The sequence below is a fragment of the Bombus impatiens genome, unplaced genomic scaffold (assembly GCF_000188095.3).
Source record: "Bombus impatiens unplaced genomic scaffold, BIMP_2.2 scf_4016, whole genome shotgun sequence".
Taxonomy (NCBI): Eukaryota; Metazoa; Arthropoda; class Insecta; order Hymenoptera; family Apidae; genus Bombus; species Bombus impatiens.
Window position 1 is genome coordinate 618,941 of NT_180435.1, and position 12,239 is coordinate 631,179.

Here is a 12,239-nt window from a genome sequence, read left to right on the forward strand (position 1 = left end):
TTCGTGGAACCGTTGCTAGCGATCGGTGATCGACGGTGACACGATGGTGAGAGTCGCTAATGACGGTGTTATTACGTTGATGATATACACAAAGTTGAGAGATCAGCTGGACGTATTACGTAGACGTGAATGGATAATGGTGCGTATGAAGCAAGCAGTGCGATACGAACTAATAGGATACAAGCAGAGCAAATGCTGTCTACGTGGCAGCAATACTCATGGTGATTCGAACGAAGCGAACGGAGCAAAAAGGCAACGAATCGAATCCGTTGCACGCGCCTACACGCGTACGTGTAAGTCGCTTATCGTTGCAAGCCATGTCGACCAACTCCATAAATTTAAATCCATGGAAGAACGATAATTATCGGTACGTTCCTTTTTAAAATACACCGTGCAGTTTACAAGTATCTCTGCTATCTCATTCGGATAAATAAATTTATCGACGTAAGATTTCTTCTTTGAAAACGTTCCATGCTAATTATGCGACTCGTTTGCGTAAACGCGAAATCGATAACTTCGTAAAAGGTCGAGTCGATGAATTTGTTTTCCGAGAGACTCGCACGGTAGGTGGTACTACGTCGTACGTACTCGTCGATCGTGAAACATCTCGCCGAATAACTATTCTTTTTCTTGCCTTGTTGCTCCTCCTTCCCTTCGTACTTTCTTTACTTCTTTTTTTTTTCTTTTTGGGTCGACTGAAAGCTGTTCTTGATTTTTTACCTTTTCCTCAAATGCACGTTGGAGGATGTCGACGAGGCGGGTGGGGGTGGGGGTGGAGCACCCCTTTCCCTGATTCTGACAATTGTTAGCATTTGTTAGTGCGATCGAGGTCACACACTTTGGCGTGTGTTTGCTTGTACGTGTGTTTGGTTTGCCTGTGTGTGTTTATGTGTATCGCGTACGTTTTCTCGTCTCATCTCTGCCCTGATTTCTCTCGAGTGTACCGCTGTACAGTGTGTTCGCGCAAGCGTGCGATCGTGTGCTCGCGCCAAGCTCGTTTATCGCGATTGTCAGCGTAAACTCTAAGGTAATTAGCGCGCATCGATTCGATTTCCGCGGGCGTAACGCGTCTAAGCTGATTGTCCATTTTGATTCTCGTCTCGAAAAAGAAAAATCGTTCGCGAATCCGCGAAACTTCGAAGCAGCGAAATCTTAACCACCCTCTTCGTTCGTCGTCCCGTTCTATCTTGCTTCCGTTCCATTTTTCCTGTAATGGTGTGTCGCGACGCGTTCCGCTATGATCGACCTTTCCTCCAGATTTTTCGCTATAACGTAGACGCGACGCGCGTATCGTCGCAAGAATCGATCGTCCCGGCGTGAAAACAACCTGGGATATCGCGTACAATTTCTCGGTACGGTTTTCCTTGACTTTTCTCGACTTTCAAGTAGAAAAATACTATTCTAATCTGGTCGAATGGTAGCTCGCGTGATTAAATGCTAATAAGTCTTTGCAGTTTCCTCTTTTTGTTGCGGTAAAAGTCGTGACGTTAATAAATACTATATCGATATATATGTATATATATATATCCGCTTCTTTACGATATATGTATATGTTTACGTATACTCCTGTGAGATATATATATATATATATACACACATTACGTATATCAAGAATTAGAAAAACATCTGAAAGACTATGACAACGCGTCTCGCGGTTAAAATCCTCTCTGCCCGTCCCTAAGCTTTCCCAGCTTAAACCCATTCTACGTATATTGCTATTCGTTGCTTCGATTCGTCCTCTATAAATTCTCGTTATATCTCTACCAAAAAAACTGCGGGGTACATATATATGTATGTATATATGTATATACTCTGATAAAATTTCCCATTTAAATCACTCTAACTAGAACCATAAATATTCTTTATGCGATCTCTACGTGGCAGCTAAGATGGATAAAATTCATCGCGCCTGGCGGTCGCTCCAACATCACATCGATAAAAAACACTTTTCTCTTTATAAATAAGTATACGTATCGTAGATTGCTTTGCTGACGATAATGAGTCTCGTATAATTCGAAAACCGTGAAAATCTTTCCTCTACGACGACTAATTCGCTACCGTTTTTTTTTTACCTACGTCTAAATACGCTCGCAACGCAATTGACAACCTAAATGTTTCCTTTACGAGAGAGCGATTCCCTACGATAGAGAGAAACGCGCGAAAATCATCCTATCCGCGATTATTCCGCTTAAGGAGAGAAGCGTCCCTGTGCATCGTTCAACGTTTAGCAAAAACTGCGCGAGCGTTTCTTCGGCGAACGTCGACGGACGAAAAAAGCCAATCCGTTGGACCCGGTTGTCGTTCGACAAGCTGGGACGCGTACAACTTCGATCGTTGTTTGCACGGAAAGAAACAAGCAGGTCTTGCTCCGACTCTTCGGCAACTTTTTCATTGTACGAATTTCGCTTCAGCTTTCGACGAAACGACGATCGTGGAGCTCTGACCCCCCCAAACGGAGACGCTGCGTGGAAAAAAAAGAACTGTAGACGTAAAGACTTTGTCGTTGATCGTTGTTAACCCTCTGACAGGTTGACAGAATGGACGAAGAATTCGCATTCTTGCGTTTCCGGTACGTTCTGTCAATTCTCTATAATAGAAAAGTATATCGATAAACGCCGAAATTTAACACTTTCGTGTTCAAAGCCTCAAAGGCGTTGATATAAATTTCTAATTGATACTAATTTTTCATCGGATATTACAGCGTACGAATATCGCAACGTCGCTTTGCTACACCGTTAAAGGGTTAGAGATTATCAACAACGTTCAAGTTCAAACGCATCTGGCAACGCTTTCGACGCGAACATCGTCGATCGAAGATGTATGGAAATTTAGCAACGAGGCTTTTGATTTCTAGACGTTCACTCGTGAAACCGAAGAAGAGGCAGCACGAAGCACTTGTCTCTCTCTTAAGGAGAAAAAAATACGATCGATTCTGGTCGATTAACCGAAGTGTGTGAATGGGACCCAATTGGGATAAGTAAGCGGTGGCTGTTGTGGCAATGCGTGTGTCGCTGCGTGTGTGTGATAGTGTAAGCTACGGCCGGCTCCTGGTGGCATTACTGGAACGGCAATCGTCGACTGGGCTTGATGGGCCTGATGGCCGACTACGTCTACGAACGGACCCGTTGTCGCGGCTGGAATCGCAGCGGTCGCTGCCGCGGCCTGTGCGGCAGCCGCGTGGCTTGTGACATAGTACGGATTGTGTGCAGGTGGCCTCACGCTGTTGTTGTAGTTGTTGAGTTGTAGTTGGTGGTAGATGGTAGTTGTCGCAGTTGCGTTGGGTTGCAGTTCGTAGTCGGGTACCAAAGACACCACAAAACCAAAACCACAAAGAATTAGCCCAGAAAAAAAGGAACGTCGTCGGCAAGAGAAACTGAAATTTTTTTGGATCGAAGGGCACAGGGATGGAAACGACAGAGATTGATCCATCGATGTCGAAACGAATATGCGTAGTCCTTTCCTTCGGGTAAAGCGTCCTATCTAGAATTTTTTTATTTTTCAAGATGCGTCGAAACGTTTCCAACCGTTCCAACCGTTTTCTACCTTTGAAGCAAAGTTACACGACATGGATATGAAAGCGATAAAACTTCAGGACATCTCGACCAAACGGGAGAGGAGAACAGGATTTCGTCGAACAGTCGATGGATCCAAAGTTCAAACGAGGAAAGGCGACGCAAAGACTTGTTCTATTTCGTTGGAAACTTTCCTCCGGATGTTTAACGACGAAACAGTGGAATTAACGATAATCGAATCGTCTCGAGGTACGACGAATCAACGAACGATCGAAATGCTTTTCTCCTTTCTTCGATCGAGAGAAAAATTTGACAATTTTTTCGCGATGTCCGCTGTTCTTAAAAGACCACAAACACTTTCCTCGTATTCTTCATTAACGATCGTGTGCAACGATAAAGCGGTGCTGGCAAGACGTCCGACTCTCGAGTATCGTTTGATCTCGCCTTTGTTCGCCTTTTTTGTGTTTCGCGGTGGAAATAAGTGGAGGTAAGAGGACGAGGGTTTAAAGGCTCCAGGATTACAGAAACGATAAGCGCTAAAGCGATAAAAGCTCTCTGAAAGCCACCGCAGTACGATGCGCACTTTTCGCCGTTCTCTTGAAACGCGAACGAAAAATTATTCCGCGAAAATGATCGCGCGGAGACTTTCGTCCATAAATTAATTTTCCTCCCAACAAGTAATACGAAACAGAAACGGAAGGTTGGTAGTAGATCTTTTTGCACGTTCCAAAGGAAATTAAGCCGTTTTAATTAAGAGCAGAATTACGTGCGCAAAAGCCGCTTGTTATATGTTGTATATGGTCGCAAACTTTTTCGAACGACATTTTTCTCGCGCGTCGGACATTCAGCTTAACGAGATTACTAGCCGAGATTCATCGAAAATATGTGCTGTAAACAAGAAAAATCCAACAGAAATTTTTGTTTTCCGCGCGTTCTATTTTCTCGCGCTTCGTTGCTCGCGAAATCCTTTCTCGGTGTTTCTCTCTCTTTCAATTTGGCGTCGTTGAATTTCAAAGAGAACGAGATGCGAGGAAGCGGAGGCGCTGTACAAAATCAATTTTGACGACTTTGAGCTACGGGAAATGTACAAAAAAAAATATTTAAAAAAAAAAGAAAAGAAACGTATACATATGTATATATACATAAAAAAAAAAAGAAAAAAATAGAACTATAAGAAAATAACAGAAACGAATAAGTAGCTTTGAATGAAAATGTCAGACTGCACGAACTAAAAGGTGCGAAAAAGATCAGTCCAGTACAATATGCCCGTTTCCAGTAATGCCAATCAGGTCGAGGTATTAACGGCGCCTCGAGCATAGACGTGCACAAGAATCTCTCTCTCTCTCTCTCTCTCCGTCGAGTAGACACACACACATTCGTGATTATTCCTGGACGGCCAATATTCATCGTTTAGGCGGTAACATCCTATTACGGATGAGCAACAACATCAAAGCCCAGTCTAACAGCGTACGTGAAGAGCGCAGAGCATGTGAGCTTCTTACAGTATTCAGCGATAGAACGGAAAAAACGTTTGGCTGTCGAGAGAAATTAATTTATGGACACGAAGTGTGATTCGCGTAGCATGCGGCATGATTCGTGTTAAGAGATGATGAAAGAACAATTCGGTGGTGCAGGCCCCTGATGCCAAACGCGTTCCCAAGAATATCTAGTATCGCGTTGGATTAATTATCTCACGGAGCCTACCGAATTGTTCGCACGATGAAAGCAACGACACGACAGGTATTTTGCACCGTTCGTACTACGTTAGTCGGAAACGCAAGTTTTCTCGGTACTTCTCCTGCGAATGGTAAATCCCGATAGATCGAACACGTGAATAATAGCGCGCCAGTGACATATAGGTACGCGAGTCGCGGAGAAATTCGTATTCTCTCGAATAGAATGAAAATTGTTACCTGTTCTGAGCGATCTTCCGCAGCGTGTCCGGGCTTCGTATCAATTTGTCCAAGGTTTGAGTGAGATTGGCAAAGGTAGGACGATGGGTTCGTTCCTTTTGCCAGCAATCGAGCATCAGCTGATAGATCGCTTCCGGACAATCCATCGGTGCTGGAAGCCTGTATCCTTTCTCGATCGACTTTATCACATCCTGATTAGACCAGTTCCAATACGGTCTTTCGCCGTAGGACATCACCTCCCAACAAACGATGCCCATGCTCCATACGTCGGAAGCGCTGGTGAACTTTCGGAACGCTATCGCTTCCGGAGCTGTCCATCGTACCGGGATCTTTCCACCCTTTTTGCCGGAGTAAACAGTCTTTCAAGATTCGATATTTGAAAGTCTCGGTTCCATCGACGAGACCGCGTCTCGTCAAAGAAAAGGAGTAACATCGATACGATACAACTTCGTTTATCCGAATTCCTCGGTCTAGCAAACGGTTCCGAAGTATTTCGCCGTTCTTTCGCGTTACCGCAAGCCTATGAAATTCACATCGACCAAAACCTTTCGTCTACATTTTCACCTCTAATTTCGTTAAACGTTAGAACGTTAACGCGATTGTTACTATACAGAGCTTCGGATAAATGAAGTTGTACCATAACGCGAGCAACAGTCTTCTGCGAGCTGACTACTTACCCTGGTCGTGTACGCTCCTTCCGTGGCGCTTTCGATCTCCCGGCTAAGCCCGAAATCGGCGATCTTGCAGACGAGGGCAGCATTCACGAGCACGTTCCTCGCCGCGAGATCTCGATGTACGTAGTTCATTTCAGCAAGATACTGCATGCCGCTCGCGATACCGCGAAGCATGCCTACAAGCTGCAGCACCTGGAACTTGCCGTCGTTCGCACGCAGAAAAGTGTCCAGGCTACCGTTCTCCATGAACTCCGTGATGATCATCACCGGATTGCTCTTGGTTACGACACCTTGCAGGAATATCACGTTCGGATGCTCGAACTGACCCATGATGGAGGCTTCAGTGAGGAAGTCGTTGCGAGCTTTGTCCGCGGAGCCTGGTTTCAAAGTCTTGATCGCGACGTCGATCTCCGTTCGACCGTCTGGCGGTAGTTTTAATTTTCCTCGACAAACGTCGCCAAATTCTCCACCACCTGTTCGTTAACGAGAAACGAGAGAAATTCGTTAACAAAAAAATATCTGGAAAGACTAACTTGCGAGATGCGAGATGCTAGCTAGGTGTTCGAAGAACGTATCAACGTTTCGAAAGACACGAAAAGGGTATTTATATACCTATGATAGCTTCTATCGTAATGTATCCTGCGTCGATTTCTCGGGCGAATTCTCTCACAGCTTGATTCGGATCTTCGTAAGTATGAGGATCGACGTAACTCCTTGCACCTCCGCCACCAGCGCCTCCTGCACTCGCGGCAGCAACTCCCACTGCAGGTGTGAACAGCGGCGTGGTCACTGCAACGTCACCAAAACAGAGTTCATTATATTAACACGAGGGCCGGTGTGTTAAATTTTGACGGAATCTCGGAGCGCGAGAGTGACAACGTTCGCTCCGTGACTGTCAATCGTATTATCCCGTGAAAACACTCACACACCCTTCCTCTTTAAACAAAATTAGACATGTTGAAAATTATAAAACAAACGTGTGTATATATAATATATATATATAAAAAGGCTGAAACCGTGTGTTTATTAGTTTTCCAACTCTCCAGCCTTATCTTTAAATATTTATACTTGACACAATTTTTCATCGTATAATAAATACTTTCTATTATAATAATTCCGATACAAAGGAAAATATTTGCTTTCACTAATAAAGTAAGGGGCAACGAAATACTTCACTAATTATACCACTATGTATAAAAAGATCTAAAACGGAACGATGAAAACTGAAAAATCGCGCGCTAAATAACTTTCATGCTAGCGTAGAAATCCTCGCATGCCTAATACGCCAAATGATTTCAATTACGATGCATCAGATTGAATGACGTTAGTCGTAGTACGGAGCGCGGAGGATGCTCCGGTCGAATCGAATTACTTCGTCGCCTGTTAATTTACATCCGCGAATGCATCTGCGACGGCTCGCTAACTCTGCGAGGCAAATTAATTCGAGTTCCACCGAAACATGCCAGTATTTCGCACACGTCAACGCACAGAACGTTATTACAGACGATTGGAAAAGATCTCGGCGACTGGCTGAAAAAATGGAACGATGCAAGAGATACAAAAGAACACGATGCAAATTGGTAACACGTTTAAGAGAATAAAGGAATCTCATGCTTTCTTTTCGTGCTTCTCGTCTACTTAAAATTTAAGGGAACGACAAAGAGAAACGAAAAGGGAAAGATAAAGAGACAAAGAGAAGAGAAAGAGAGAGAGAGAGTGAGAGAGAGAGAGAGAGAGAGAGAGAGAGATAAAAGCAGAGGTAGAAAGGAAAGATTTTCGGACGATGGTGTATGAGCGAAAATAAGAAAAGGGCAATGTGTGGTATTACAGTTTGAGCGAGTGTAAAGTGTTTCGAAGACTCTGTGGATCACGAGAGTGGTTTGCGTCGACGCGTCCCCTCCGGATTCAACGATTTCGACGAAATTTTACTCGGACTGATTAAGGACTTACGCGAGGACTTGCTCTTGTTGTTGGTGTGGGTTGTCACAATCGGTGAACTGTCCATTTTGCAGTGCACTGTGAACAACACAACAACCAACACACTAATTGACAAACAGCAAACAAAAAGAAGCGAAGGATGTACGATGAGCAGAGTTTTAATGACGCGAGCGAACAGAGGCAACGACTCGAGAAAGAATTTGAAAAAAAAAAAAGATAGGAAACGCGTTTAATTCGCTTGCTTGATCTTCGTGCGTTCTTGTCTTCGGCTTCTGCGATAGTCGCACGCGTATAAATTCTCGCGTGTAAATAAAAAACAAAAAAGGAAGGGGGGGAAAAAACATATGAGACGACATACCGCAAATAAAACAAGTGCAGTGCCAACGATAACACAACTAACAACATACGCATGCAGAACGTAGATGCACACTGTATGACGCAAGCATGAAAAGCACGTACACGCACATCTTCGGAGGGTACTTGGTATGTACGCAAAGCTGATATCGCGCTCGTCTGTTCGACGGGGGAGCGAGCAAGAAGATCGTGCGTGCCCGTGCGTAAAAAATTTAGAACGCATCAAAGAGACGCATGTACAAGGGGGTGCAAAGATAACTACGCAAAACCGAGTTCCTAGAAAAAAAACTTGAGGTGTTGGAGAAGACTTACTGTAGGTCACAACTAGTCCTGTAGTAGCAGGCGATTGTGTACATTGTTTCATTGGATTTTTTCATGGATTTTTCATGGAGGCAGGTTCGATAGATTAGGGGAATCGCACATGAAAAGAAAGAATCGAAAGAATTTTGTTAGAATAATGGTACTTAGGTTGTGGGCCAGATCGGTATGAATTTTGCTCGTAAGCGATCGTCTCTCATTCTTTTTAACTCGCTGGCCTGAAGCCGTTCTCGGACTCGGATAACTTTTTTTTCTCGCGCTTTTCTCTGTTTTCTTTTCTTTTCTTTAAACGAACCACTTTTCAATAATCTTTCTTTCGTCAGAGAGAGATAGTGAAGAAGTACTTCTAAAGTATTGGATGTTTAGCGACAAGACATAAATCATTGGGGTATTGTATACATTGATGGGGCTGGGGTCGATACTTGCTGGATCTAACGGGGGGTGGTGATCCAAAAATATTAGTCACAAGACACGAGGGCGTAGTGAAACAACTATAAAAGTGACAGGGGTTATAGCGATAATGAATTTATAAAGAAAAGAGAATCGAAGCCTGTCGGCATCGGACAAACGTACCTTCGCCGTTTCTATACTCCAGGGTATCGCAGTCGCTGGGCTGTTTCTTGTTGCATTCGTCCGAGGCCCTGCTGTATCGAAATTATACCACATCAGATCAGAGTCAAATGAAACGCCGCAATGCACGGTAAATGCTTGGACGATGATTTCAATCTGTATCGTCCTTAATTTACTACTTAATGTTAGAAACAATTCGTTTACCTTCTCAAAATCAGAACGGTCATGATAATGATGATCACCAGAAGGACTACCACAGCAACGATAGCTCCTGCTATGATCCTTACTTGCATATTGTCGTCTTCTCCGACGTAGTCTGTGAAAGACGAATAAACATGTCCCGTTAAGAAACTATGCTTTAATTATGCACGCTGTGTCGTCGTAAGTTTAAAACCGCTGTAAAATATTGACTGAGAGAATGGGTGGTTCGTTGGGTGGCAACGCGTGATACAACTAATCCTGATAATCACCTAGTCCCATAGCATGAGGCGTCTTTTTATAAACTATGGGCGTATATTCGCCCCAGCCTCGCGTAGTCTTCGCTCGTACTTGTATCGCGTAGTCCGTCGATGGTTTTAGGCCCTTGAACGTGGCGGATAACTCGGAAGTTTGTATAACCGTAGCGTTGGTAGCATCGTCGTATCGCGGATAACACCTCACTGAAACGAGATCACGCGATATTAACGATTGATTAATTTATACGTATTTATAGTTACACGTTAGGTCGGGGCTAGGTTGACGAACGTGTCGTTAAAGTTATATATTCGCACTTTAGGGATCAGGAGGAAACAAGCAACTTTACCTTCGTATCTTTCGACCAGATCGCTGTCTCCACCGACCTCGGTTACCGGAGCGTCCCAACTAATGCTCAGTTCCGAACTCTTCACGCTGGTAATCCTGACGTTGCTCACCAAACTAGGTACGCTAGCTTCTGTGGTGACGGTGATGTCCACGTACTCGGATTTTCCAGCCAACGCCGATACACCGTTCTCGGCAAATACTTGGAATCGATACGTGGTCACCGCGTTTAGACCCGTTATCGTGATCTTCGTATCGTTGAAAACTTCCTGTTTGACCGAAACCAGTCGAATTAACGCGCGTTTCATCGTTCGCAGGAAAACGAAACGACCACGAGCGGTGAGGAAATACTCACGGTGTTGGGAATGTATTTGACGCCCATACTACAGGCATCGCAGACCACCCTGTAAGTCGTATCTGTTCTGCCGCCCAGCATGTGCGGCGCATTCCACGACAGAATCACAGTAGACTGGTCAACGAAGTTCACCGTCAAATTTTGTGGCGCCGACGGTGGTTCTATAAACGCGTAAATCGATAAAATATCCCCGATCGGGGAGGATCAACGATACAAAGTTAAGAAACTCACGTGTACAAGGCATTTTCTTCGGATCTTTCTCGGCCCTGAAATAACCGGCGTTGCATCGACACTCGGTGAATCCGTAATCGGAGGATTTGCTGTGAGCCGGACAAGCTTCGCAACTGTGCGACCCAGCTTCGTGTTTGAATTTACCGATCGCGCACTCGGTGCACGCTTGCTTCTCGACGTCAGCCTGATAGCCAGGCTTGCAGTGGCATCCGCCGTTAGGCAGGTACCATTTGCCATCTCCTTTGCAGAGGAAGGTTGGCTGTTCGATGACCACGGCGTTGTCCACGCAAGTGCCGATCGTTTGTTCGATCAACGCGACTTCGCGACCCGTAGGCGTTGCCGGGAAGTGTGCGAAGTTCACAGAGATCTCCGGACAGCTGATGTAGTAAACTTTAATGGCCAAGATGGAGATGCAGGCTCCCTGGTCGCGGAACGCGAAGTACACGCCCTTCTTCGTCACTGGAATGGACTTGACCTCCGTGTTTATCACCACCCCGGTGTTAGTGTTGAACCTTCCCTCGCCAGCGGCGATGCGTCCTGTGGATCAAACGGTCGGTTTCGTCTCGCGACTCGAACAACGGCTAAATTCCGACAGTTTTACACGGCTCGTACTATACGGAAAAGTTTCTGAATCGCGAAAACACGTTTGGCAAGCTTACCGATCAACTTGTAACTATCCGTTTCCCACGGTGGCGGTTCCTTGGTAGCCACATCGAACTCGTAGTAAAGTAGACTGAAAGTTTCTTTGCAACTGAGCGCGTTTCCGGGGAACAACGAGCAGTCACGAGTCGTGAATTGTATTTCTATGTACATGCGGTTCGCCGGTCCCCTCTCGATGAACGGCGTCCATAGCCAATTGTTCACGTTGTTGTACGCTACGTCGCAGACGACGTAACTCCGCCAATTGATGCCCTTGTCGAAGTTCGTGAACGACTCTTCCACCCACTGCAATCAAACGAGAGCACGGGACGATCTTAATTCCGCACGATACGATTAACCATTAACGAGAAAAACACACACCGGGACATTTTATTCGCCAGGTGTTTGACCCACGCGTGCGTCCGGACGAACCTCGATAAGATAAACGCTGTTTAAATAACGCGAGACACCGCATGGATCCCCTTTCGGGATCCTCGTCCAAGAGACTCGGGTGTTTGCGTTCGGATTACGCGAGATTTCACCGAGTCAGCATCTAACGAAATCAGCTTTGCCGGGGACCCCCCTGGTCGGAGCTATCTCCGCGCGCGGGTCCCTCCGTTCTCTACGCGTCTCCAGCTTCTTTCCCTCCGCTCGTTTCAACCGCCTCGATGAGAATTTACAGAAACAACGAAGACGGATTACGGAAGTTGCAAAGAATTCGAGTCAGACGACAAAGAGCCAGCAGTCCCAGCGCGTCCAGCTTGGACAGATTTATTCTCGTGGTAGAAGGGAGAGTCGTCGGATAGAGACGCTCTGTCCGATCTCTATCGGCTCGATCGGTAGACAGCGATGAGCGAAAAAGAGAGAAAGGGAGAGGAGGTTCACGCTGGTCCATGTCCGATCCGAGGAACCACTTGTCCGTCGATGTTGAACGCGG

The 12,239-nt window shown here is 45.4% G+C and overlaps 1 protein-coding gene across 2 annotated transcripts in view; it reads right to left on the bottom strand.

Moving 5' to 3' along the window:
- LOC100745112 (ephrin type-B receptor 1-B) overlaps positions 1 to 12,239 on the bottom strand; it is a 97,758-nt gene that overhangs the window by 2,052 nt on the left and 83,467 nt on the right. The window contains exons 5-17 of one of the 2 annotated variants that reach the window (XM_033324621.1): positions 11,323 to 11,608; positions 10,664 to 11,200; positions 10,433 to 10,593; positions 10,082 to 10,346; positions 9,750 to 9,938; positions 9,484 to 9,595; positions 9,283 to 9,353; positions 8,704 to 8,721; positions 8,050 to 8,115; positions 6,712 to 6,888; positions 6,103 to 6,572; positions 5,426 to 5,784; positions 721 to 795 (exon numbers count right to left, since the gene is read on the bottom strand). In XM_033324621.1, coding sequence (XP_033180512.1) covers positions 721 to 795; positions 5,426 to 5,784; positions 6,103 to 6,572; positions 6,712 to 6,888; positions 8,050 to 8,115; positions 8,704 to 8,721; positions 9,283 to 9,353; positions 9,484 to 9,595; positions 9,750 to 9,938; positions 10,082 to 10,346; positions 10,433 to 10,593; positions 10,664 to 11,200; positions 11,323 to 11,608 — 2,786 coding nt within the window. The remainder of the gene's footprint in view (positions 1 to 720; positions 796 to 5,425; positions 5,785 to 6,102; positions 6,573 to 6,711; positions 6,889 to 8,049; positions 8,116 to 8,703; positions 8,722 to 9,282; positions 9,354 to 9,483; positions 9,596 to 9,749; positions 9,939 to 10,081; positions 10,347 to 10,432; positions 10,594 to 10,663; positions 11,201 to 11,322; positions 11,609 to 12,239) is intronic. The other variant, XM_024372245.2, reaches the window with a different exon arrangement.